Source organism: Cupressus sempervirens, chromosome 3 (assembly GCF_028749045.1).
Source record: "Cupressus sempervirens isolate cs-2001-9-10 chromosome 3, ASM2874904v1, whole genome shotgun sequence".
NCBI lineage: Eukaryota > Viridiplantae > Streptophyta > Pinopsida > Cupressales > Cupressaceae > Cupressus > Cupressus sempervirens.
Window position 1 is genome coordinate 734,797,728 of NC_143120.1, and position 26,287 is coordinate 734,824,014.

Below are 26,287 nucleotides of genomic sequence, written 5' to 3' on the forward strand. Positions count from 1 at the left end.
TATACTAGAAATATAGTGAATGCATAAAACATATTATAAAAGAAATATTTAATTGTCAAATTTATAAGCTATATCAGAATTGAGTAAAATTCATTTGTAAATATTTATTCATTGTTTTATTATTTTAATAACATAACGAACAGAAGGCAGTTATTTGTATTATAGATATACTAACCTCGTTATTTAGAACTATTCAAAATAAGTCTAGAACCAATTTTCTTTGTTGAAACGTGTCCCATAAATAGTGCGAGAACGCGATAATGATATTGAGTACTTTTATTTGACTACAATTTTTTTTAATAAAGAAAATACACCGGCACGGAGATTAGAGCCACACTCTGGTACATTTATTCCAAGGAATGGAAAAGAAAAAGGGTGAATAATAAAGAGGGTCTCCCCACGCCTTGTTCTAGTGTTCTTTTATTTATTGAATAGATTGGATGATGCAACGAATTGAGTTGAGCATTGAGCATTGAGCATGGGAATGCTATGCGAATTGCTTCTGAATGTAAACCACGAGCTGTTGGGTGATGCGGAAGGCCTTGCTGAGCACGGAATCGGGGAGAGGGGGGTTCGCGCCAAAGAGAGAATTGGCGATTGTCTGCACTCCCGGGAGCTGGCTGCTCAAAGCAGCGATGGCCACCGCATTCTCCTTCCCCACATTCTGCTGGAAATGCACGAGCGCCTTGGGGAAGACGAACACGTCTCCCTTTTCCAACGTCTTGCTGAAGAAGGTGTTGTTGGTGTCGATAAACCCTACAAAGAGCTCGCCTTCCGCTAGAAAGAGAACCTCGGTGGCTCTGGGGTGGGTGTGAGGAGGATTAATTCCACCCACTGCGTAGTCGATGCGGACCAGAGATATTCCCAACGTGTTCAGCCCCGGTATCTGCATTACGTTGGCAGGGGTCACGTTGGAGCTAACTGCATTGTCGGTGTTCCCCGCCTGCGCCAGCCCCCTGAAGAAGAAGTCCTCTGCCGATGCATCCTTGGCCTCTTTGCAAACGAATCCGTTCACCTTAACTGATCAATACAATTTGTTACTGTTTGCGGTAGTTATAATCACACCAATCATTAATAATCACATAAACGATTAATATTGCTGCACTCACCTTCGCTGTCCAGGACTGCGACGCAGAAATCTTGCAAGGGATCGGCATCCGCCGCCATCACATCTTCACTGTAACAACACATCAACAGGAAGAGTCCCAACGACAATTGCAAGCAAATCATCATTCCCTTCGCCATTTTATGCTGGAGAGTCTCCAACAGAAGAGCTCAGGATATGGATGTGTGATTGAATATTTGTGTATATTACAAGACCATTACATGCCTATTATATAGGGGAAACATGCGAGGACTAATCCTTTCCCACGTAATTGTTTAATTGTAATATACTTCCAATATCATGCAATTGTTGACCTGTTATTTACGGACTGATTCATGCTGATGGAGTAATTGCTCATTACAATTGAGGGGACCAATTCATTTTTGACGTAGTCGTTAGTTATAATATATTTGGTTAGTAGGTGGTCTTTTCGTTTGCTCGAACTGATTCGGTAGATTTGTTCTTCCCATTCCTCTCTCTTTGTGCAGGAAAGTATATTCATCAACACGGAAATGTTTTCTGCGTATCCACAAAACAGATTCAAATGCTTTAGACTTGGTCGAGTGAGTACGTAAGGGCCCGTTCGGTGAGTGGAATAGGAATACGTATTGTATTCTGGAATAAAAAGTATTCCTGTTCTCCGTTTGGTTCAGCCAATACTTGATGGGAATTCGCGGACCCGAAAATTTATGTTTTCTAAAATTTAAAAAAATGGAATAGGAATACGTATTCCAATAACACCTATTTTGGTGGAATTGCAAAATCCCATTTTTGGGCCAAAAATGGAATACGTATTCCATTTTTACCTCGTATTCCAATCCCGTTTTGGTGCATCCAAACAAGGAATTCAAATTTTTTGGAATACGTATTCCTATTCCTCTCACCAAACGGGCCCTAAGTGTTAGAAAAGTTCCAGCCCTTCCCTTATTTGTGTAGGAACCCACCAACTCTGCAGCCTTGTTCACATTTTTCTCAGCCCGCTTTACATCGTACGATCACGCGCACCGAAGTTTTCGAAATATTAACCAACAGAAGGGCCCGGCTCTATAATATTGTTTTATTAAGTTTGGGATGATGAAATTTTCTTTCTTGTTATGGATTTTTCTATCCATATTTAGTTTTAGGCGATTCATTAGGGGAAGCCACCCCTTAATTTAGAGATTCAATCTCACCACAGGTTCACCCAAAACTTGAGAGTGTTTCCATGTTCCAAAAGGATAGCTTGACACCATATGTATCTCTCTATAGGTGCAATCTACAATAGGTTATTTCACCATTAGTTTATAGAGGCAAAATTTTTCTCGTGAACGAAATTGTTTATCTAGTTATATACAACATGTAATTAAATCAAATGACATAAAACAAATCTTTATCACAATCTATCTTGAGTGATATAAGTGACACATTCATTGTAGTGTGATAAAGGAATTAGATAAATAAATTCATAAAGGATAGAAATTAAAAATAATTCATTTTACATTCTCAAGGATCATTAAAACTAATAATTGTACAGAATTTAAAGGAAAGAATAGGTGCACGTGTTTAGAAATTTTATAATGTTTATGAGACATGACCTCAAAATATTTTTAAAAATAAAGTAAAATAAGATAACTATATTATATTTAGATAGATTAGTCTTCCCTATGTATGTGACAACATAGTTGTAATTTATCTGTGAAATAAACTAAGATGAGCTTGAGCTCTGTTCACGTGCTGAACATAGATTGTTTGAGCACGACATCTTTGAATCCTAAGATTTTTAGTTGCAACTAATCCATACTTAAGTCACTGAATTGGCCTATCCGATTCGTCATTATCAAATATTACAAGTTAAACTTTTACGAAAGAATATTGTGAAATTTAATGACGCGAAAGAACATGGGTATTTGAAGGATCATGGTATGTCAAACTAGGTTCTTAAGTGGCAATGAAAATTCAGAAAATTAGTGTCAGGAAAGTTGACAAGTTTTTTTGGAATAAGTTATCATGTTATGCTAAAAATATGTATGAAAAGTGTTAGAATATTTATAATAACTGAGGGTGTGGGGTGAATTAGTTACCCAAGGTCGAGATGTACCAATTGAAAAATCAAACACTTAAACAACTCCAGATCTTATCATTTTATTGCTCGGTCTCCACTATAAATTTCTATTAACATTAGCTAGCGGTTCACTGTTCTAAAATAGCAGGCTTACAGAATGTAAACATTAGTCGATAAAATGCCACAATAAGATTCACATAAGTTTGTCACTAGGTTTGAACATGCAAGCCCAATTTAGGAAAAACCACCAACAACGTTTCACTAAGTTTCACTCTTCTTAAGCGGGCCCTGTTAGGAGCCAACCCTGTAAAAGTTTTCAATACAAACTATTAAATGTGACCTTGTTATTTGAAGGATTGAGTCACCCTATTAGAAGTGGCCTTGTTAAAGGAATTCAGAACATCCCATTAGAACGACAACTTATTAGAGGAATTACATAGACTGTTAGGTCACTATGACTGTTCGGTCAACCTTGATTAAAGGATTTCAAATACTGTTTACAATGGTTAGAAAGTAATAACCGGTTTGATCATTTAAGTATAACTCACTTTGCATGTACACATCTCAGTTCAGTTCTCATGTACCGATTCATTGTGTGGCCTCCATTGTCATCCCAGCTTTGATTTGCTTGGCAACCATTCAAGCAATCAGCCTTCACTTCCTCTCAACTCAATTCAACCTTCTGCTTAGATTCGCCAGTCAATAATGTCAACAATAACTCCAAATCTATGGAACTTGTTTACAAGCATACAGTCTCTCTGCTCATATAGAAATTTTACCCATGTACTTCTTTAAACAGGAAATCATGATCCTTTTCCTTTTAATCAACACTGCAGATCTTAGGATTTAGGATTCAATCCATCAAATAAATTATATATGATCACCATTTTGTTTATCTCTTCTTTTGTAGAAACTTCTCTTGGAATCCATCTCTTAGGCCGTTTACCTAATCCTCTCCTAGAATTAAATGATCAAACTCATTGATTCTTATCTCAACACGCTTTCCATATCCCAAGAAATCAACTTGGCCGGTTAGAAATTATGATTCGTCGCAAACAGTTAAGATGTTGTTCGTTGGGGAACACTGTGTTCTGACACTCAGTCATCATTGGGTTACTCGATTGCTATTAAATTTCTCACTCGACATATACACTGTCACTCGGTCGACACTGATGCTCAGTCAATACTGATTTTACTCGACACTTACTGTAGCCCAGTTGGCACTAGCATCACTTGGCATGTACGTCAAAATTCTTTAGTCTTCTACTATGTTACTCTGTCAAGCCTATACATTTGATCTATCTTTTATCACACTTTCAAGACTTGATCGTTACTGGCTTCTCCTCTTGTAACATGATTTGAACAATCAATACATCTTGTCAAATTCCAACTAATCAAGTGTCAATTTTTAGTTTCCTCATCAAAACTCAACCTATCCTCTAGATGCTTCTGTTATGAACAACTTCTCAAATCCTCTTAATCAATCAAATAGATATGGCAGTTAGATCAGATAACACTATCTCACAAATAGGTTTGACATTAATGACAACAAAACAATTGTTTCAATTGTAGTTTCCAACAAGAAATTGTACAAAATTAAATCTAGTTTGTAATATGAAAATCATTTTCTGAAAGAATGATTTCTATATGATGAAACCTTTAAATTTGAATACATTAGTACAATTTTTCTTTATAAGAAGATTAGAAACAGGTGAATGGCTAACCATCTTAAACAAAGTCAAATGATAATTTTTTTTTTTTTACAAGATTCTAGATCTAAGTAATACAATTATGTTAGGATGTAGCACATATTTGTTTATAATTTATTTCTAAGAAATTAGATAATTACAAATTTTCCATTAATTTTTTTTTTGTAGAATATTAAATCTCATATTTGACCACCTTAAGTTATTATTGAATTCATCAAATTGATAACATTTTTTTTTTGTTATAGTAGGAGAAGCGTAAAATGTGACGTAATAATAAATATTTACAAAATGCGATATTATTTTTAAAAAATAGCTTCTTCTTTTTTTTTTTTCAATGAAGACTTATATTTCATATCGTCACTTTTTGGCATACCATGATCTCCTACATATCGACACAGTAAAAACAAAAATGTACACTATCTCCAAGGCAATTAGTTCTAAAATGAAGTATTGTGAAAACGATAAAATAGTGACAAGGAGAACATGACTTGGGAAATATATGAGGCAAATATCCATATTACAATTTCTCAATGAGTAAAAGTAGCTTGAAATATATTAATGTGAATGAAACAATAAACCTTACAAATCGAGGAGAATATTGAAGCTACGATGCGAAGGGGGAAATGATGGAACATAGAAGGACTATTTCTTACCAAGGTATATTTAGATCATAAAAAAATTATGCAATAAGTTATAATTGGTATAAGAGGGTTCTAGAAAGGGAAGGGCTTGACATGCACCAGATGAATGAGTTTCTACAACCTCATTGTAACGCAAACTTATAATTTTCCAAGTCTAGAAGTCATTTGATATAATTGATTTAAAATAAAATAAAGACAAACTAGAAAGAATCATAAAACATATACGTGGTTGATGAGTGAAAAAGAATGAAATATTAAATAGACAAGGGTATGTGCGTGTAGGTATACGGTAATCGTATTTTTATATGGAGCTAAATTAGACTCAAAGGGTAATTTTTTTCCAACTTTTGTTAGTATAGTTTCCCCTTGAATTATTCTACTAGCATTTGGGGGAAATGCCCCTTTCCTGGTGTATGAGAAAAATCCTTCTCATGCCCCTTTTCTAGGTATACAACGAGGTCAAGGGGTAACGACCTTGTGGGGGGTTTTTAGGGGCACCACCGCTAAAACTTCATCTGAATTTTATTATTATATTTTCTCTATTGGTTGTTATATTTATGATACAAATTTTGTAACCCACATAAATATTTTTAAAAAATATTAAACTTAGGATTTAAAAATGATTAATTTGTATAATATTTCAACACTCTATTGAGCTCTAAGGGATTGTAGATTAAAAATTGTTACATTCAATAGATAATAATATTGGACTCTATTTGGTGGGGGCAGCCTTAGATTGGATGAAACACGATCCATTATTGTGTCTTCTTGTTGGGCTTAGTTTTCTAGTTGAGGTCAGACGAGGGTTAAATAATTTCTTGAAATTTTATTATTTCAACTAGTTTAATAGATATTATGGTGGCATGAATGACCCTTCAATCTTTAATTTTATTCAACAGCGTTTCATTATTTCATCTTTGTTGGAATTTTGGATTCCTAGAATTATAATTGACGATTCAAGGTATTTTCTATTTTATTTATACATACATGTGTACTCTTACTCATTCTATTTTTTTAGGGGCACCCTTATAATAATTATACAAGTTTGGATTGATTTGTTTGAGTAAAAAATATGCTAGTGTCTCAGTTTGACAAATTCCCAATAATTAATTTAGAAATAGATAATGCGTTTGTTAATACTTGGATAAACCTTATTATTTTATCCTATAGAATACGCATTTTTGAATATTTTCAAGGTTTCTATGATACAATATGACTCTTAGGCTAGTTTTACTAATACTCCTTACATTATTTAATTTAAGTTTTACTTTGATTGAGTGTATAATGTGGAACTCTCTATGCATTGCTTACTGTAAATGCTTTTATTTAGTACCTAAAATAAATATAGTCCTTGGTATCATTAGATGTAGAGAGTCGACATTGATATTATTATGTTATTATATTCTTTAAAAAAAAAAGGTTTCTTTACCTTTTGGCAAATCCTCTATTTATTGGTATCTTCCTTCACAAACTTGGGTCATGCAAAGAATAAATAATTATTTATGTGAATCCATGAAACCAAATACCTTGAAATGACTTTGTTACTATGGGATAAAACTCTATTATGGGTTGGTAAATTGGTTTGAAGTTATCATTTTAGTCTAGGACATCATCCCTATTCCAACCACGTGGGTGCCAACTAATAGTGAAATTATATGGGAAGTATGCCCTAGGAGGGTTGTGTGCATTCTTTTGTATCTGTTAAGAATATTATTATAAATATATGATGCATTCTTACCATTTTTTTTGTGAACCAAAATGATATGGTTCAGGATTTAATTGCTAAACCATAAATTTTATACGAATGACACATACTATACCATCAAACATATGCCTTTAATATTTAAAGCATTAAATAAAATTATTTTAATTTATATGCTACGATTACATCTTCATCTATATGATACAAGAAATAATATGTCGCTTTCCACTCAATATAGATCTAGATAAAGATTCATTTTATAGACTTTTGATTTAATTATATTAGTTATGTCACTTGATACACAATTGTATACATAATGAAAATCTCAACTTATAAATTAATGGAGAAACAAAAAGCACATGAGTGGATGTATGCAAATCCAAATCCCAAACCACATAAATAAAAGAATTTTTTTTTGGTTAGTAATGATTTAGTGTAGAATAACTAAAACTCATGACGGAATTACCGCAAGGCATTCAAAGGGATCTATAGATAAATAGGATTTAGACATTTCATAACTTTTATGAGATATCCCATTAAATCAATTTAAAAATAAATTAAAATGGTCCATTATATCACGTTTTCATATATTGATGTCCCTTATCTATGTGAAAACATACTTTTAATTTCTCTATAAAACAGACAAAGGGGATCCTAAGTTCTATTGACACGTTGACCATAGATTCTTTGACCAATATATACTTAAACTCTCAATTTTTTAGTTATAGTTAATCCGTATTTGTGTCGTTGAATTGGAGTACTTGATTCATTGTTTTTTTAAAATTATAGATCTAATCCGTATAAGTTAATATTTTTTAATTTTATGACATGAAATAGTAAAAAATAAATGTAAGTAAACTTCAAGGGGACTACTTATAAAATGATGTATGGTGAAATTGAGAAGACAGTGGCAAGGGAAACATAAACTAGGCGAGATATTAGGAAATTATCCATATTATAATTTCTCAATTGGTAAGAGTAGCTCGAAATATCTTAACTTGAATAAAATAGTTAAACCTACAATTCAATGAGAACATTGAAATTATGATCCAAAGAGGGAAATGATGGAACCTAGAAGGATTGTTTCTTACTATGATACATGTAGATCATAAAGAGTATTAAAAAGTTATAATTGGTATAGGAGGGTCCTTGCAAGGGAAGGACTTGGTAGAGCCTATAAATTTGAGTTTTTACAACATCTCTGTTACATAAATTGATAATATTATACATCTTGAAGTCATTTAATACAACTAATAAAAAATAAAGTAGAGACAAACACGAGAGAATCGTAAAGGATTCACGTGGTTGATGAGTGAAAAAGAATAGAAAATTATATAGACAAGGGCCAAGTGCATGTAGGTACATGGTAATGAGGTTATTATTTGGAGCCTAATCTAACCGAAAATGTAAAATTTCCCCATCTTTATTAGCGTATTTCCCCCCTTAATCATTTAAATAGGGTCTGCGGACAGTGTCCTTGGGTTGCTTCCTCTTATAGTATAGGTCGGGTTCAAGGGGCAACATCCCCCAAAAGTTTGTCCAAATTTCAAATTATTTTACAACGGCATCAAAAGTTAGTTTTTCTATTGGCTGACATATTTCTAACCATAATTTTGTAATTGACACAAGTCTTGTTAAAATGTATTAGGGTTATGAATTTCATATGATAAATTTGTAGCATCTTTTAATAGTATTGAGTTGTAATGGATTATTGATTATAACTTTTTAGATTTAGTAGATTAATAATATTGGATTCTTTTGTTGGTGGATGTAGCCCAATATTGGGTGACCAACGATAAAATGTTGTGAGATCATCTCGTTGTGCCTAATTTTCTAATTTAGGTCACACGAGGGTCCTATTTCTATTTCTTAGTTTCTTATTGTTGTAACTAGTTTAATGGACAAGTTGGTAGTGTGTGCAGCCCTTTGATCTTCTATTTTATTCAGTACAATTTTATTACTTGATTTTTGTTAGAATTCTTGATGCCTATTTGTGTAATTGATGATTCAAGACATTCTCTATTTTATTTATACTCACGTGTGTACTCTTGCTCACTATATGCCATTAGGAACACTATTATAATATAATTGATAGAAATTTAGATTCCATTAGTTGAGTAAAATATATGCTAGTGCGTTAATTTGGCTGATTTCTAAGATTAATTGACAAAGAGATAATGTATTGGATGATATTTGGCTAAATATTATTATTTTATCTCGTTTTATATGTTTGTTGAATACTTCAGGCTTTCTATGATATAATTTGATGGTTAGGCAATGTTACTAATATTCTCGACTTAATTTAATTATATTTTCACCTTGATAACATTTTTTTTTCTTGTAGTACGAGAAGCATAAAATGTGATGTAATCATTCATATTTACAAAATGTGATACTTTTTTAAAAATTTAAAGGAAGAGGGCAAAAGTGTGATGATGTCTATAGAAAATAATAATTATATAATATTTCAATGGTTTGGATTGTACAGTGTAATATATAATCATGAAGAAGGAAAGTGTATGCCAAAATCTGCATAGAATTATAATTATAAATATTTTCACATTTTAAAACATTTTGTATGATTTGACATTAGGAAGGGAAAATGTATGCTAATATTTTAAAAAATGATCGTCAAATCATATTGTCTAATTTGAAGTTAGGCAATCTATATACTCATATTCACAAAAGACAATAATTATAAAATATTACATGCTAATATCTGCATAAATTAATAATTATGTAATATTTCAACGTTTTCAATATTTTAGATAATTTTATGTAACATGTGATTAAAAGGACATAAAATGTATTATAATAGATGAATAGAGAGTAATAATTACAAAATATTTGCGCAAATTTTTAAAACTATTTGCATTCAACGAAATTCTGTATCATCGGCTCGAAGCATTTCTGTTGCAGAACCCATGCCGCATCTTAAAATTCCAAGAATGTTCTTTTTTACATAAGAAATAATAAATGACATTTCCAAGCGTTAAAATACTTCTTCTTGTTAAATATTTGGGATTTAAAACAAATTAATCTTCCTAAAAATTGTAGTACAACTTATATTTGTTATTTTCCAAAAAGTTTGAGGCTGAGTTTTGTATATGACCGCTTTTGTTATTCCTACGTTAGATGCACCATCTCCTGTATGAGCACCAAATGTATCTCCCAGTACTACTTCAAGAGATTCGACCCTGCTGGGACTTGCGACATCCGTTTCACTAGATGCTTTAAGGAATAATTTTACTAGATTGTTAAAATTAATAATCTGCCAAGCACTGATACCAACACGGTCAATTCTTCCAATGGAGCTTATGTGGTTTTTACATGGTAGACAAGTGACAGATTCATTTGAGGAACAATTTTAGGCCCCCCTTTCATTCTCTAAATGCTATGTAGCATAATATCCCGTGCATCCATTTATAATGCTTAGGCTACTTCCCACCAAAATATAAATAATGTGTGATCCATTGATATTTCAATAAATATATCACAAGTAATTATACTACATTGGATAGAGTGCTATTAGAAAGTTAGAAGAATCCTTTCCTAGGGGTAGATAGTAATTAATCAAATCAGACGTATCATGAATTATACATACAATAAAATATTATTTAATACGTCATTTAATTTCTATGAAATCATGCTGATTTAAAGATTTCCCATTTAATCGATGGTCAAATATAAATGATTCATTAAGCAACAATACTATATTTTAATTTAGGTTGCCTCATTCTTTTTCTAGGGTATCTTTTAGTTTTATGCTGGATAAAATTAGAGAAACAATATGGCTTCAGAGATCTGTGTCTTTTTTTGTAGATTTCATTTGGCATTGTGCATGAGCTTCATGTGCCTCTGTATGCTTGCATGTAAATAGAAGGATGAAACAGATGTGGCCAATATAGGGTAGACAAAAATTCAATACATGGAAAATATGGACACGTTTGGCTACAGGAATAAAAATATGGGAATAGGAATTATTATTCTGGTTTAGTTATTCTGGAATAGAAAATGAGAATAAGTATGTATTCCTATTCTTCATTTGGTTAGATGAAATTGAAATTGGAGTGTGAATAATAGATAAAGAAAGTCAACAGGCCAATTCTCGTGTGCCTTTTCACTCTTGATGGATGTTTCATTCTAGAGACCTTGAGGCTTCTAAGCGATGAATCACAATGAGGACTGAGGATGGAACTTGGATCTTGTCTTTAACAAAAACACGGTCTAGTCTTGCCAATTTGATATCTTGATTGACCTTGTCATTCTTGAAAATTAGGTTCCAATGAGCATCCTCACTTAGCTATTGGAGATGGAGGAAAACTTAACAGAAGAGACATCAACAACTTAGCTTCCCAGAATGATATGCCATGGTATGATTTGCAGCCAAGAATAGGGGAAACACCAGAAGAGCATAAGAAGTGTGAGGCATAATTGAAGTTACCGTATAAAGCTCTGAAGTCGTAGGATCACATTGTGAGATTTTTTCACGATTTCATTGTGTACGAGTCCAAGAGTATCTATGAAGGGAAAAAGGAAGAGGATGTTCGAGTTCCTTGTGATTTTCTTCATCGGTCAGGTAATAAGATGCTTCATGTCCCTAAACATTCTTGATGTTTTGGCATATGATCTCAGTATTCAAAATCAATGCCTTGAATCCAATAGTGGTTTTCCCAAGAGTGAAACCTCTGTTCAAAATTGGTCATTTTACAAATTTCTTTAGCAAACCAATTTCTCTGACTTGGGTGCTCTCGGTGAATCTCCTCATGGACATGAAATTTAAATTTTCATGAAATATGAGTAGATAAATTTAGGAAAGGAATACATATTCCAATTCCACCTATTTAGGTGGAATTACAAATGCTCAATTTTGGGCCAAAATGAGAATACGTATGAACCTATTCTCAATTTTGATTTGGTGCAACCAAAGGAAGGATTAGAAATTTTCATAATTTACATATGCCTAATACCTATTCCAGTCTAATTGCTACTGCCAAATGGGCCCTAGGAGAATACACCATGGAAAATAGGAGCATCTGGTGACAAATAATGTCAAGCTCTTTTTAGTAATTTTGCACGGTTAGTGCTGGCATTTCGGAGTTTGTGTTGGAAAAAAAAACTGCTATGATTTTCTTGTTAGGTTTACATAAATATAACTTGTGATAGACATTTGAGTATAGATCTGTGTACATTGCACAGCCTTCATAGTAGTTTGTGATTTCAATAATTGAAAATTTTGTAGATTTCTTGTGCTGAATTCATTGTTTGTGTATTCATTAAAACAAGACATTCTACTTTATGTTTGGGTATTCATTTAAAAAATATAATTTTTTCAATGGGTTTCAATAGATTTCATTTTTGATTGTTGTAAAAAACTTGTTTTCATGGGGAAAGATGTGAGGTCCCTCCTCACATGTACTTATTAAATATGCATCTCTCTGTTAAAACTGTTGTAGGAGATTAGAATGGATATGAAATAATGTTTAATGGTTTAGATGTCCTAATAAGAAGTGACATCCTAATACATTCGTGTTTTAAATATTCAGTGATTCATGAACAAACTACATTATCTCGACTGTTTAAACATTAAAATTTCACTAACGATGATACAAGGCTTTCTCACCTAATCATAAGGGTGTTGATTTTGATACCTGGACGATTAAGTTTTATGCTTCAGATAGTTCAGTATTCTTTTATTGGTGACGTAATGATGTTTAGGTATATACATGCCTAATGAGGATTATACTAGTACTTAATCTGAATTAATGAATAAGTTATGTTATTATTGATTATGTGATTTTTGATGATTAAATGTGAATAGAAATGAATTAAACAGTTAATTATATGAGAGATTCATGTAACTATCCAGATAAATTTTGAATATATGTATGTAATTTTCTTGAGCTATTGATATGCGTAATGAGTGTGTAGGGTATTTTAGCTGAGAAAATCTAACGGAGAAACAAAACTGAACCCTATGTACTGTTTGTGGAAACTATGGTTAAATTTGATGAAGGATACAAACCTTGTTGTTTGTATTTTATTTGTATTGTGAATTGAACGAATGTATCATTCTGTAATCAGTAAATGTTAATGTTTTGTAACAATGTTTTTATAGTGTCCCTTGACACTCGTGAATTGTATATGCATTCCAGCATGATAGTTAGGGTTAACCGAGTAACCTAAAGATCTAAGTCAGAGTAGCTTAGTGATCTTTTTGCTAATCAAGTTAGTAATCGATATTAATTACCCCTAATCCAGATTAGTGTTTAATCTACATTTTGAAGGTTGTTAGATAGTCCTAAAATTTCCTAGCCTTTAATAGGTCCCTAATTAATCCTAAAGACCTAAAAACATGAAATCTAAGTATCCAAGAGGAATGGGTATGGCTTGGGGGCATTTTCCACCCCCTTAGCCCCTTTTGTTGACTTTTATGGTCACTCAAAAACACCATTTTTGCTTTATTGCGAAAATCGATTGATTTCATCATGGGTTGGATAGCTTGAACTCCACCTTGAGGTTAGCCTTAGGCCTAGTTGTGTTAGAAGCCTCTAGAACTTTTAGGCAAGTGGGGGAGTTATTTCTTTTTAGAGATGGTTGAGTTTGTGATCTTATTTAGAGGCAATTTTGAGGAGGTTTGGAGTGTTCACCCAACCTCTACTTTTAGAGTGAAAATCAGGATTGAAGGAGAAGGAGAAGGAGAAGGAGAAGGAAGGGAATGCTCATCTCAAACTTGTTCTATTGCCATAACCCAAATTTGAAGGTAGGAATACTTCACCTCATTTTGTTCATGTTGTGCTTCATGTTTCAATTTTATTGTTTATGCACATGTTCGTGTGTGTGTTGAGTATGTTGGGAGGGTTTGAAACAGATTAACTTAAATGTCTTTCCTTTGTATTTTTGCTTTGAATTTCAAAGGGATTGTATACGTGTATTGGCATTACTCACCCTCGGATAGGGCAGAAGTGGCCATGTACAGGGAAAGGTCTTTAGTTGGACTCTGACAGTGTAGAGTCTCTTCTCAGGACGAGAAGAGGGAGAGAGGGTAGGGTGTTATGGGCCCCTACTTGTCAACACAAACCACGTATGAGTTTTGGAATGTAAGAATGGAAGAACAGAAGTTCTTGAGTTATAGCCCCGAAAGGGCACCTATTTTGGTGGTGTGCCTGATGTCTCCAGTCGAAAAAATCCATCTTCTCCCTAGTCTAGTTCAATGTCAAACCTGTTGTGTAAACTCGGGATGGGAGTCAATGTCTGATTCGGTCTTCATGTTATGATTGGTTGTCTCCTGGTCAGTTTTCATTCTCTCGACGATCACTGTGATGTATTGGAGAGTTCGTTCTTTTCTATGTTTAAAAAAAAATTAGAGTTATAATTGTCTAAATTATTATTAGAATTATTGAGTTATATTGTTGTTAATATTTTGTTCAAAATAATGTTATAACGTACATATTAACACTATTTTAAGGGTAGTCGTAAATTGTGTTTGTTAGTGGGTCTGGTATTCTTTTATGTTGTTAGTATAATATTTTAAATGTAAATAAAAGTAATAAGGTGTTAGATTTCAAATTAATGTTAGATGAGTAAGTTTTGTTAAAAAAAAATTTTGCTAGTATTATTTTGAAGTAATTTTAATTATTATGTTTTTAAATATTAGTTATTTAGTACATTTTAGTTAGAATGTTCGTATGTTAGATTATATTTAAAAATTTAGTATCATTATTGATTTGAAAAGGTTGTCTAAGATAAATTAGCTGCTGTATTTAACCCATTTTCAAATATATTTAGATTTATTATTTTAAGTGGTTATATCGTTCTTAAATCAAAGGTTAGTGTTATTGTATCTTAAAATGTTTTAGATTAGTAAAGGTTGTAAAATTAAGTTAGATTATTAGATTAAATTTTAAGTGTTGAATATATATCTAGATAGTTGTTTATTATTGCGAGTTTACGATAATTTGGTTTAATTGTGTTTAATTATAATATATTACCTTAAAATCAAAGCAATAATGAAAAAAAAGATGAAATCAATTTAATAACGAATGCTTAGATTTAACGACCTTTTCACACTCATCGATGATAAACTTGAATGGAAATGACAGGTCATCGTTAGGAGATCCCATATTTGTTTCTCATTTTACCTATACTTTAACGTGTGCATCTAAACTTTTCAAGCTTTGTGGTGTTATTGATCTAAAAATAAAATAAAATTTGTTGGTGTGTTTTTGCCCCAATTCTTTGGCATGACAGAATAGCTCAATCAAATTGAAAATTTTAAGAAGTCATTTTGATTTAGAAATTTCAGTTCTCATGAAGTTGTAAATTTCAATAAAATGGTAGGATAAAATCTATCACACACGCTCCTGAAATTATCTCTATCAAAATATTTATATTATTTCACAATGTATAACAACAACAACGATCAATTGAATCTTCAGTTTGAAAGCCTTCGATTCCACCATTTTACTTCGCACGATTTAATTGAAGTTGAAATCTGATAGTTATTTTTTTTCTTAATAGTTCCTTCAACTTCTTGGCTCCACCATTTTTCTTTACATATTTAGTTAAAACTGGAGTGTGAAGATCATTTATGTTTGTAAGCTCTTATTAATATTCCTTACTACTACCTTTTCCCTCCCTTTTCATGAACATTTTTGGGTTGCCCAGAAAATAGAATTCTCAAAAATTTGAGAAATGTTACAAAGATTAGAAAGAGTGCACAAGTTTTAACTATTAAACCCTCTACTCCATCAATGCAATTGATAAAAATAAAACTAGGTTTCATTATTTAACAAACTTCATCACCGCCATGAATTTTCATTTAAATTATTATTTCAACTCTACATTAGCTCCCCCTATTGTAATAAATGTAATAATCCATTATTAGCTACTTCTCAACCATTAGAACTGAAAGTTGCAAATTTATTGGACTACTATACAAGATGAAGACCTGCATTTTATCACAGTGTAATAGATGTATCTCTATTTTCTTGCCCTATAATAGAGAATTTTACAAAATTAAAGAAGTTAATAACCTTTGGACTTTCTTCATCACTACACAAATTGACATCTTGTATCAAGAAAATAAATAATTTTTTGAATATAAAAAGCAGCAAGAGGGCGCTGACCCATCATACAAACAAAAAACATTAGAAAATGTTAGAAATAAAAGAACCTAGTGCCAAACAACGAGAAAAAAAAACCTCAACTAAAGTCCACCTCTGTAAAAAACAAAGGTTCAAATGCGGAAAACCCACCAACCTATGGAATGGATAGATCCATCACTGCTAACTGCTAACCCATCAAAGAGTCCCAGATCTGACAAACCCAGAAGCAAGGCACCCCTGGTAGAACCATGAAAAAGAAAAAAATATGACTTCCCACATGAAAAAACAAAGAGGGCTTCACCCCTGTGAGCATCACCTAGATCCAATGAGTGCTAAGTGTTCCATTTATTCTCATGAGAGATGGATTCATGTTGAATCACTACTCATGAAACATGGGTCATCGAGTTTGACTCAAAATCACACAGTTAAATCCTGATATTCACATCACAATTTGACTAGCTGTGGAAATCATCTCCTACTTATCAATTGATGAGCTTAAGGGGCTTTCTAATGAATGGTTCATAAGGTGCAACACTTGGTGAAGGTTTTGCAAATGGGGTTGCAAGCTTTGGGTTTAACTGTGGAGGAAACTCTGTAGTTAAGCGCGCTCAGGCTGGAGTAGTACTGGGATGGGTGACCTCCCGGGAAGTCCCGGTGCTTCACCCCTGTGAGCATCACCTAGATCCAATGAGTGCTAAGTGTTCCATTTATTCTCATGAGAGATGGATTCATGTTGAATCACTACTCATGAAACATGGGTCATCGAGTTTGACTCAAAATCACACAGTTAAATCCTGATATTCACATCACAATTTGACTAGCTGTGGAAATCATCTCCTACTTATCAATTGATGAGCTTAAGGGGCTTTCTAATGAATGGTTCATAAGGTGCAACACTTGGTGAAGGTTTTGCAAATGGGGTTGCAAGCTTTGGGTTTAACTGTGGAGGAAACTCTGTAGTTAAGCGCGCTCAGGCTGGAGTAGTACTGGGATGGGTGACCTCCCGGGAAGTCCCGGTGCTTCACCCCTGTGAGCATCACCTAGATCCAATGAGTGCTAAGTGTTCCATTTATTCTCATGAGAGATGGATTCATGTTGAATCACTACTCATGAAACATGGGTCATCGAGTTTGACTCAAAATCACACAGTTAAATCCTGATATTCACATCACAATTTGACTAGCTGTGGAAATCATCTCCTACTTATCAATTGATGAGCTTAAGGGGCTTTCTAATGAATGGTTCATAAGGTGCAACACTTGGTGAAGGTTTTGCAAATGGGGTTGCAAGCTTTGGGTTTAACTGTGGAGGAAACTCTGTAGTTAAGCGCGCTCAGGCTGGAGTAGTACTGGGATGGGTGACCTCCCGGGAAGTCCCGGTGCTTCACCCCTGTGAGCATCACCTAGATCCAATGAGTGCTAAGTGTTCCATTTATTCTCATGAGAGATGGATTCATGTTGAATCACTACTCATGAAACATGGGTCATCGAGTTTGACTCAAAATCACACAGTTAAATCCTGATATTCACATCACAATTTGACTAGCTGTGGAAATCATCTCCTACTTATCAATTGATGAGCTTAAGGGGCTTTCTAATGAATGGTTCATAAGGTGCAACACTTGGTGAAGGTTTTGCAAATGGGGTTGCAAGCTTTGGGTTTAACTGTGGAGGAAACTCTGTAGTTAAGCGCGCTCAGGCTGGAGTAGTACTGGGATGGGTGACCTCCCGGGAAGTCCCGGTGCTTCACCCCTGTGAGCATCACCTAGATCCAATGAGTGCTAAGTGTTCCATTTATTCTCATGAGAGATGGATTCATGTTGAATCACTACTCATGAAACATGGGTCATCGAGTTTGACTCAAAATCACACAGTTAAATCCTGATATTCACATCACAATTTGACTAGCTGTGGAAATCATCTCCTACTTATCAATTGATGAGCTTAAGGGGCTTTCTAATGAATGGTTCATAAGGTGCAACACTTGGTGAAGGTTTTGCAAATGGGGTTGCAAGCTTTGGGTTTAACTGTGGAGGAAACTCTGTAGTTAAGCGCGCTCAGGCTGGAGTAGTACTGGGATGGGTGACCTCCCGGGAAGTCCCGGTGCTTCACCCCTGTGAGCATCACCTAGATCCAATGAGTGCTAAGTGTTCCATTTATTCTCATGAGAGATGGATTCATGTTGAATCACTACTCATGAAACATGGGTCATCGAGTTTGACTCAAAATCACACAGTTAAATCCTGATATTCACATCACAATTTGACTAGCTGTGGAAATCATCTCCTACTTATCAATTGAGGAGCTTAAGGGGCTTTCTAATGAATGGTTCATAAGGTGCAACACTTGGTGAAGGTTTTGCAAATGGGGTTGCAAGCTTTGGGTTTAACTGTGGAGGAAACTCTGTAGTTAAGCGCGCTCAGGCTGGAGTAGTACTGGGATGGGTGACCTCCCGGGAAGTCCCGGTGCTTCACCCCTGTGAGCATCACCTAGATCCAATGAGTGCTAAGTGTTCCATTTATTCTCATGAGAGATGGATTCATGTTGAATCACTACTCATGAAACATGGGTCATCGAGTTTGACTCAAAATCACACAGTTAAATCCTGATATTCACATCACAATTTGACTAGCTGTGGAAATCATCTCCTACTTATCAATTGATGAGCTTAAGGGGCTTTCTAATGAATGGTTCATAAGGTGCAACACTTGGTGAAGGTTTTGCAAATGGGGTTGCAAGCTTTGGGTTTAACTGTGGAGGAAACTCTGTAGTTAAGCGCGCTCAGGCTGGAGTAGTACTGGGATGGGTGACCTCCCGGGAAGTCCCGGTGCTTCACCCCTGTGAGCATCACCTAGATCCAATGAGTGCTAAGTGTTCCATTTATTCTCATGAGAGATGGATTCATGTTGAATCACTACTCATGAAACATGGGTCATCGAGTTTGACTCAAAATCACACAGTTAAATCCTGATATTCACATCACAATTTGACTAGTTGTGGAAATCATCTCCTACTTATCAATTGATGAGCTTAAGGGGCTTTCTAATGAATGGTTCATAAGGTGCAACACTTGGTGAAGGTTTTGCAAATGGGGTTGCAAGCTTTGGGTTTAACTGTGGAGGAAACTCTGTAGTTAAGCGCACTCAGGCTGGAGTAGTACTGGGATGGGTGACCTCCCGGGAAGTCCCGGTGCTTCACCCCTGTGAGCATCACCTAGATCCAATGAGTGCTAAGTGTTCCATTTATTCTCATGAGAGATGGATTCATGTTGAATCACTACTCATGAAACATGGGTCATCGAGTTTGACTCAAAATCACACAGTTAAATCCTGATATTCACATCACAATTTGACTAGCTGTGGAAATCATCTCCTACTTATCAATTGATGAGCTTAAGGGGCTTTCTAATGAATGGTTCATAAGGTGCAACACTTGGTGAAGGTTTTGCAAATGGGGTTGCAAGCTTTGGGTTTAACTGTGGAGGAAACTCTGTAGTTAAGCGCGCTCAGGCTGGAGTAGTACTGGGATGGGTGACCTCCCGGGAAGTCCCGGTGCTTCACCCCTGTGAGCATCACCTAGATCCAATGAGTGCTAAGTGTTCCATTTATTCTCATGAGAGATGGATTCATGTTGAATCACTACTCATGAAACATGGGTCATCGAGTTTGACTCAAAATCACACAGTTAAATCCTGATATTCACATCACAATTTGACTAGCTGTGGAAATCATCTCCTACTTATCAATTGATGAGCTTAAGGGGCTTTCTAATGAATGGTTCATAAGGTGCAACACTTGGTGAAGGTTTTGCAAATGGGGTTGCAAGCTTTGGGTTTAACTGTGGAGGAAACTCTGTAGTTAAGCGCGCTCAGGCTGGAGTAGTACTGGGATGGGTGACCTCCCGGGAAGTCCCGGTGCTTCACCCCTGTGAGCATCACCTAGATCCAATGAGTGCTAAGTGTTCCATTTATTCTCATGAGAGATGGATTCATGTTGAATCACTACTCATGAAACATGGGTCATCGAGTTTGACTCAAAATCACACAGTTAAATCCTGATATTCACATCACAATTTGACTAGCTGTGGAAATCATCTCCTACTTATCAATTGATGAGCTTAAGGGGCTTTCTAATGAATGGTTCATAAGGTGCAACACTTGGTGAAGGTTTTGCAAATGGGGTTGCAAGCTTTGGGTTTAACTGTGGAGGAAACTCTGTAGTTAAGCGCGCTCAGGCTGGAGTAGTACTGGGATGGGTGACCTCCCGGGAAGTCCCGGTGCTTCACCCCTGTGAGCATCACCTAGATCCAATGAGTGCTAAGTGTTCCATTTATTCTCATGAGAGATGGATTCATGTTGAATCACTACTCATGAAACATGGGTCATCGAGTTTGACTCAAAATCACACAGTTAAATCCTGATATTCACATCACAATTTGACTAGCTGTGGAAATCATCTCCTACTTATCAATTGATGAGCTTAAGGGGCTTTCTAATGAATGGTTCATAAGGTGCAACACTTGGTGAAGGTTTTGCAAATGGGGTTGCAAGCTTTGGGTTTAACTGTGGAGGAAACTCTGTAGTTAAGCGCGCTCAGGCTGGAGTAGTACTGGGATGGGTGACCTCCCGGGAAGTCCCGGTGCTTCACCCCTGTGAGCATCACCTAGATCCAATGAGTGCTAAGTGTTCCATTTATTCTCATGAGAGATGGATTCATGTTGAATCACTACTCATGAAACATGGGTCATCGAGTTTGACTCAAAATCACACAGTTAAATCCTGATATTCACATCACAATTTGACTAGCTGTGGAAATCATCTCCTACTTATCAAAGAGGGCATCATCAAGGAAGATTCCCCACTGACCCAACAGGACACCAATAAGACCAGAGATCCTCCCTCCATCGAGAAACACCTCTGAGAAGCGAGCATCCCGTGGGTCAAAAAATCCCCCGAAATAAAGAAGCATGGTCCATTACTCTGCAAAAACCACTGCCATACCATGGAAGAACCAATGAGACACATGTTTGAGAAGCACCCTCCATTCGTCTGGTGTGGCATCATCAGAGCCCTCTCTCCCTCCATCGTTGGCCCACTCACTGTAAGAAAATGCAGCTTGCCTCGCAGTCATCCCCGCTCCAAGATAATAGTATTAAGGAAAGAAATAAGTTAACTGAAAAAAAAAAACATTTGAATTCTAAGTTGTGTTTCGAATGGGGTAACTCGTGACAATTGCTTCTTATTAGCATACAATATAGACCCCTATTGTAAGAGATACTATTCCATTCCTTGTTAATGCATCTAGTATCTAGCAGAGAGATTTATACATTTTGTTATACCATAGCAATACGAAATCATACATCTTCATCTCCATCTTTTCATGAAACAAAGACGCAAATTATGTATCAATCAAGGGAACGGAGCCGCAAGATCTAGAATTGTAGAACATTAAAGTTCGTATCATGACATGTTTCATTTGTGAGGATGTTAGTTTACCATCATAGAAATTCTCACACTCATACCTTTGGATAGCTGATTATAGCTCATTAAGCTTTGCAAGCTTTTGGAGATAACTACCAAGTAATATTGAATTGATCTAACCGTTAAAGTTTTCAAATGAATGTACATGTGATATATAAACGTGTACATCTATTACATTCGATTTGGAAATGTAGCTTGTGCTCTCTATGAGATATCTCTTTGTATAGGTTCGCGTGTTCTATATAATGCTTTTCTTCGTCCCAACTGCACTTCTTATGGGCCGAAGCATGATTTGTTGGGTACATGCCTTCAAATTCACAAAGTAGACTCTGTCTCCTTCAGGTTTCTCAAATATGATTGGCCAGATCTTACTATCTCCTATACATGACTTGGATTCCGTACTTAGATAATTTGATATTACACATTCTAGTAACACCTTAGATAGTGCCTCCACACATTCTAAGAATCTAGTTTTGCATGAGCTTTATTATAGAGCTTAAGCATGCATTCGATTGAGTAACACAATAGATGTAAAGTCCAATATAGTTAATTCTAATTTTTAAGGAACCCTATACTAGAAATATAGTGAATGCATAAAACATATTATAAAAGAAATATTTAATTGTCAAATTTATAAGCTATATCAGAATTGAGTAAAATTCATTTGTAAATATTTATTCATTGTTTTATTATTTTAATAACATAACGAACAGAAGGCAGTTATTTGTATTATAGATATACTAACCTCGTTATTTAGAACTATTCAAAATAAGTCTAGAACCAATTTTCTTTGTTGAAACGTGTCCCATAAATAGTGCGAGAACGCGATAATGATATTGAGTACTTTTATTTGACTACAATTTTTTTTAATAAAGAAAATACACCGGCACGGAGATTAGAGCCACACTCTGGTACATTTATTCCAAGGAATGGAAAAGAAAAAGGGTGAATAATAAAGAGGGTCTCCCCACGCCTTGTTCTAGTGTTCTTTTATTTATTGAATAGATTGGATGATGCAACGAATTGAGTTGAGCATTGAGCATTGAGCATGGGAATGCTATGCGAATTGCTTCTGAATGTAAACCACGAGCTGTTGGGTGATGCGGAAGGCCTTGCTGAGCACGGAATCGGGGAGAGGGGGGTTCGCGCCAAAGAGAGAATTGGCGATTGTCTGCACTCCCGGGAGCTGGCTGCTCAAAGCAGCGATGGCCACCGCATTCTCCTTCCCCACATTCTGCTGGAAATGCACGAGCGCCTTGGGGAAGACGAACACGTCTCCCTTTTCCAACGTCTTGCTGAAGAAGGTGTTGTTGGTGTCGATAAACCCTACAAAGAGCTCGCCTTCCGCTAGAAAGAGAACCTCGGTGGCTCTGGGGTGGGTGTGAGGAGGATTAATTCCACCCACTGCGTAGTCGATGCGGACCAGAGATATTCCCAACGTGTTCAGCCCCGGTATCTGCATTACGTTGGCAGGGGTCACGTTGGAGCTAACTGCATTGTCGGTGTTCCCCGCCTGCGCCAGCCCCCTGAAGAAGAAGTCCTCTGCCGATGCATCCTTGGCCTCTTTGCAAACGAATCCGTTCACCTTAACTGATCAATACAATTTGTTACTGTTTGCGGTAGTTATAATCACACCAATCATTAATAATCACATAAACGATTAATATTGCTGCACTCACCTTCGCTGTCCAGGACTGCGACGCAGAAATCTTGCAAGGGATCGGCATCCGCCGCCATCACATCTTCACTGTAACAACACATCAACAGGAAGAGTCCCAACGACAATTGCAAGCAAATCATCATTCCCTTCGCCATTTTATGCTGGAGAGTCTCCAACAGAAGAGCTCAGGATATGGATGTGTGATTGAATATTTGTGTATATTACAAGACCATTACATGCCTATTATATAGGGGAAACATGCGAGGACTAATCCTTTCCCACGTAATTGTTTAATTGTAATATACTTCCAATATCATGCAATTGTTGACCTGTTATTTACGGACTGATTCATGCTGATGGAGTAATTGCTCATTACAATTGAGGGGACCAATTCATTTTTGACGTAGTCGTTAGTTATAATATATTTGGTTAGTAGGTGGTCTTTTCGTTTGCTCGAACTGATTCGGTAGATTTGTTCTTCCCATTCCTCTCTCTTTGTGCAGGAAAGTATATTCATCAACACGGAAATGTTTTCTGCGTATCCACAAAACAGATTCAAATGCTTTAGACTTGGTCGAGTGAGTACGTAAGGGCCCGTTCGGTGAGTGGAATAGGAATACGTATTGTATTCTGGAATAAAAAGTATTCCTGTTCTCCGTTTGGTTCAGCCAATACTTGATGGGAATTCGCGGACCCGAAAATTTATGTTTTCTAAAATTTAAAAAAATGGAATAGGAATACGTATTCCAATAACACCTATTTTGGTGGAATTGCAAAATCCCATTTTGGGCCAAAAATGGAATACGTATTCCATTTTTACCTCGTATTCCAATCCCGTTTTGGTGCATCCAAACAAGGAATTCAAATTTTTTGGAATACGTATTCCTATTCCTCTCACCAAACGGGCCCTAAGTGTTAGAAAAGTTCCAGCCCTTCCCTTATTTGTGTAGGAACCCACCAACTCTGCAGCCTTGTTCACATTTTTCTCAGCCCGCTTTACATCGTACGATCACGCGCACCGAAGTTTTTGAAATATTAACCAACAGAAGGGCCCGGCTCTATAATATTGTTTTATTAAGTTTGGGATGATGAAATTTTCTTTCTTGTTATGGATTTTTCTATCCATATTTAGTTTTAGGCGATTCATTAGGGGAAGCCACCCCTTAATTTAGAGATTCAATCTCACCACAGGTTCACCCAAAACTTGAGAGTGTTTCCATGTTCCAAAAGGATAGCTTGACACCATATGTATCTCTCTATAGGTGCAATCTACAATAGGTTATTTCACCATTAGTTTATAGAGGCAAAATTTTTCTCGTGAACGAAATTGTTTATCTAGTTATATACAACATGTAATTAAATCAAATGACATAAAACAAATCTTTATCACAATCTATCTTGAGTGATATAAGTGACACATTCATTGTAGTGTGATAAAGGAATTAGATAAATAAATTCATAAAGGATAGAAATTAAAAATAATTCATTTTACATTCTCAAGGATCATTAAAACTAATAATTGTACAGAATTTAAAGGAAAGAATAGGTGCACGTGTTTAGAAATTTTATAATGTTTATGAGACATGACCTCAAAATATTTTTAAAAATAAAGTAAAATAAGATAACTATATTATATTTAGATAGATTAGTCTTCCCTATGTATGTGACAACATAGTTGTAATTTATCTGTGAAATAAACTAAGATGAGCTTGAGCTCTGTTCACGTGCTGAACATAGATTGTTTGAGCACGACATCTTTGAATCCTAAGATTTTTAGTTGCAACTAATCCATACTTAAGTCACTGAATTGGCCTATCCGATTCGTCATTATCAAATATTACAAGTTAAACTTTTACGAAAGAATATTGTGAAATTTAATGACGCGAAAGAACATGGGTATTTGAAGGATCATGGTATGTCAAACTAGGTTCTTAAGTGGCAATGAAAATTCAGAAAATTAGTGTCAGGAAAGTTGACAAGTTTTTTTGGAATAAGTTATCATGTTATGCTAAAAATATGTATGAAAAGTGTTAGAATATTTATAATAACTGAGGGTGTGGGGTGAATTAGTTACCCAAGGTCGAGATGTACCAATTGAAAAATCAAACACTTAAACAACTCCAGATCTTATCATTTTATTGCTCGGTCTCCACTATAAATTTCTATTAACATTAGCTAGCGGTTCACTGTTCTAAAATAGCAGGCTTACAGAATGTAAACATTAGTCGATAAAATGCCACAATAAGATTCACATAAGTTTGTCACTAGGTTTGAACATGCAAGCCCAATTTAGGAAAAACCACCAACAACGTTTCACTAAGTTTCACTCTTCTTAAGCGGGCCCTGTTAGGAGCCAACCCTATAAAAGTTTTCAATACAAACTATTAAATGTGACCTTGTTATTTGAAGGATTGAGTCACCCTATTAGAAGTGGCCTTGTTAAAGGAATTCAGAACATCCCATTAGAACGACAACTTATTAGAGGAATTACATAGACTGTTAGGTCACTATGACTGTTCGGTCAACCTTGATTAAAGGATTTCAAATACTGTTTACAATGGTTAGAAAGTAATAACCGGTTTGATCATTTAAGTATAACTCACTTTGCATGTACACATCTCAGTTCAGTTCTCATGTACCGATTCATTGTGTGGCCTCCATTGTCATCCCAGCTTTGATTTGCTTGGCAACCATTCAAGCAATCAGCCTTCACTTCCTCTCAACTCAATTCAACCTTCTGCTTAGATTCGCCAGTCAATAATGTCAACAATAACTCCAAATCTATGGAACTTGTTTACAAGCATACAGTCTCTCTGCTCATATAGAAATTTTACCCATGTACTT

The 26,287-nt window shown here is 35.3% G+C and overlaps 1 protein-coding gene and 1 pseudogene across 1 annotated transcript; both read right to left on the bottom strand.

Annotated features, from left to right (window-relative positions):
• Window positions 1-424: 424 nt before the first annotated feature.
• On the bottom strand, window positions 425-1,233 carry LOC149568888 (putative germin-like protein 2-3; annotated as a pseudogene).
• Window positions 1,234-22,840: 21,607 nt separating this feature from the next.
• Window positions 22,841-23,586, bottom strand: LOC149568889 (putative germin-like protein 2-2). The gene is made up of 2 exons (XM_089816793.1): window positions 23,463-23,586; window positions 22,841-23,373 (listed from the first exon to the last, which is right to left on the bottom strand). The coding sequence occupies exons 1-2, from the start codon at window positions 23,584-23,586 to the stop codon at window positions 22,841-22,843; spliced, it is 657 nt and encodes a 218-aa protein (XP_089672919.1).
• Between the last annotated feature and the right edge of the window lie 2,701 nt (window positions 23,587-26,287).

What these genes read in the sequence shown, in the direction of transcription:
- LOC149568889 (XM_089816793.1), bottom strand. Translation starts at nt 23,586, where the DNA reads ATGATGATTTGCTTGCAATTGTCGTTGGGACTCTTCCTGTTGATGTGT. An exon ending in CGCAGTCCTGGACAGCGAAG is followed by an intron (nt 23,374 to 23,462) that starts GTGAGTGCAGCA and finishes TGTATTGATCAG; the next exon opens with TTAAGGTGAACGGATTCGTT.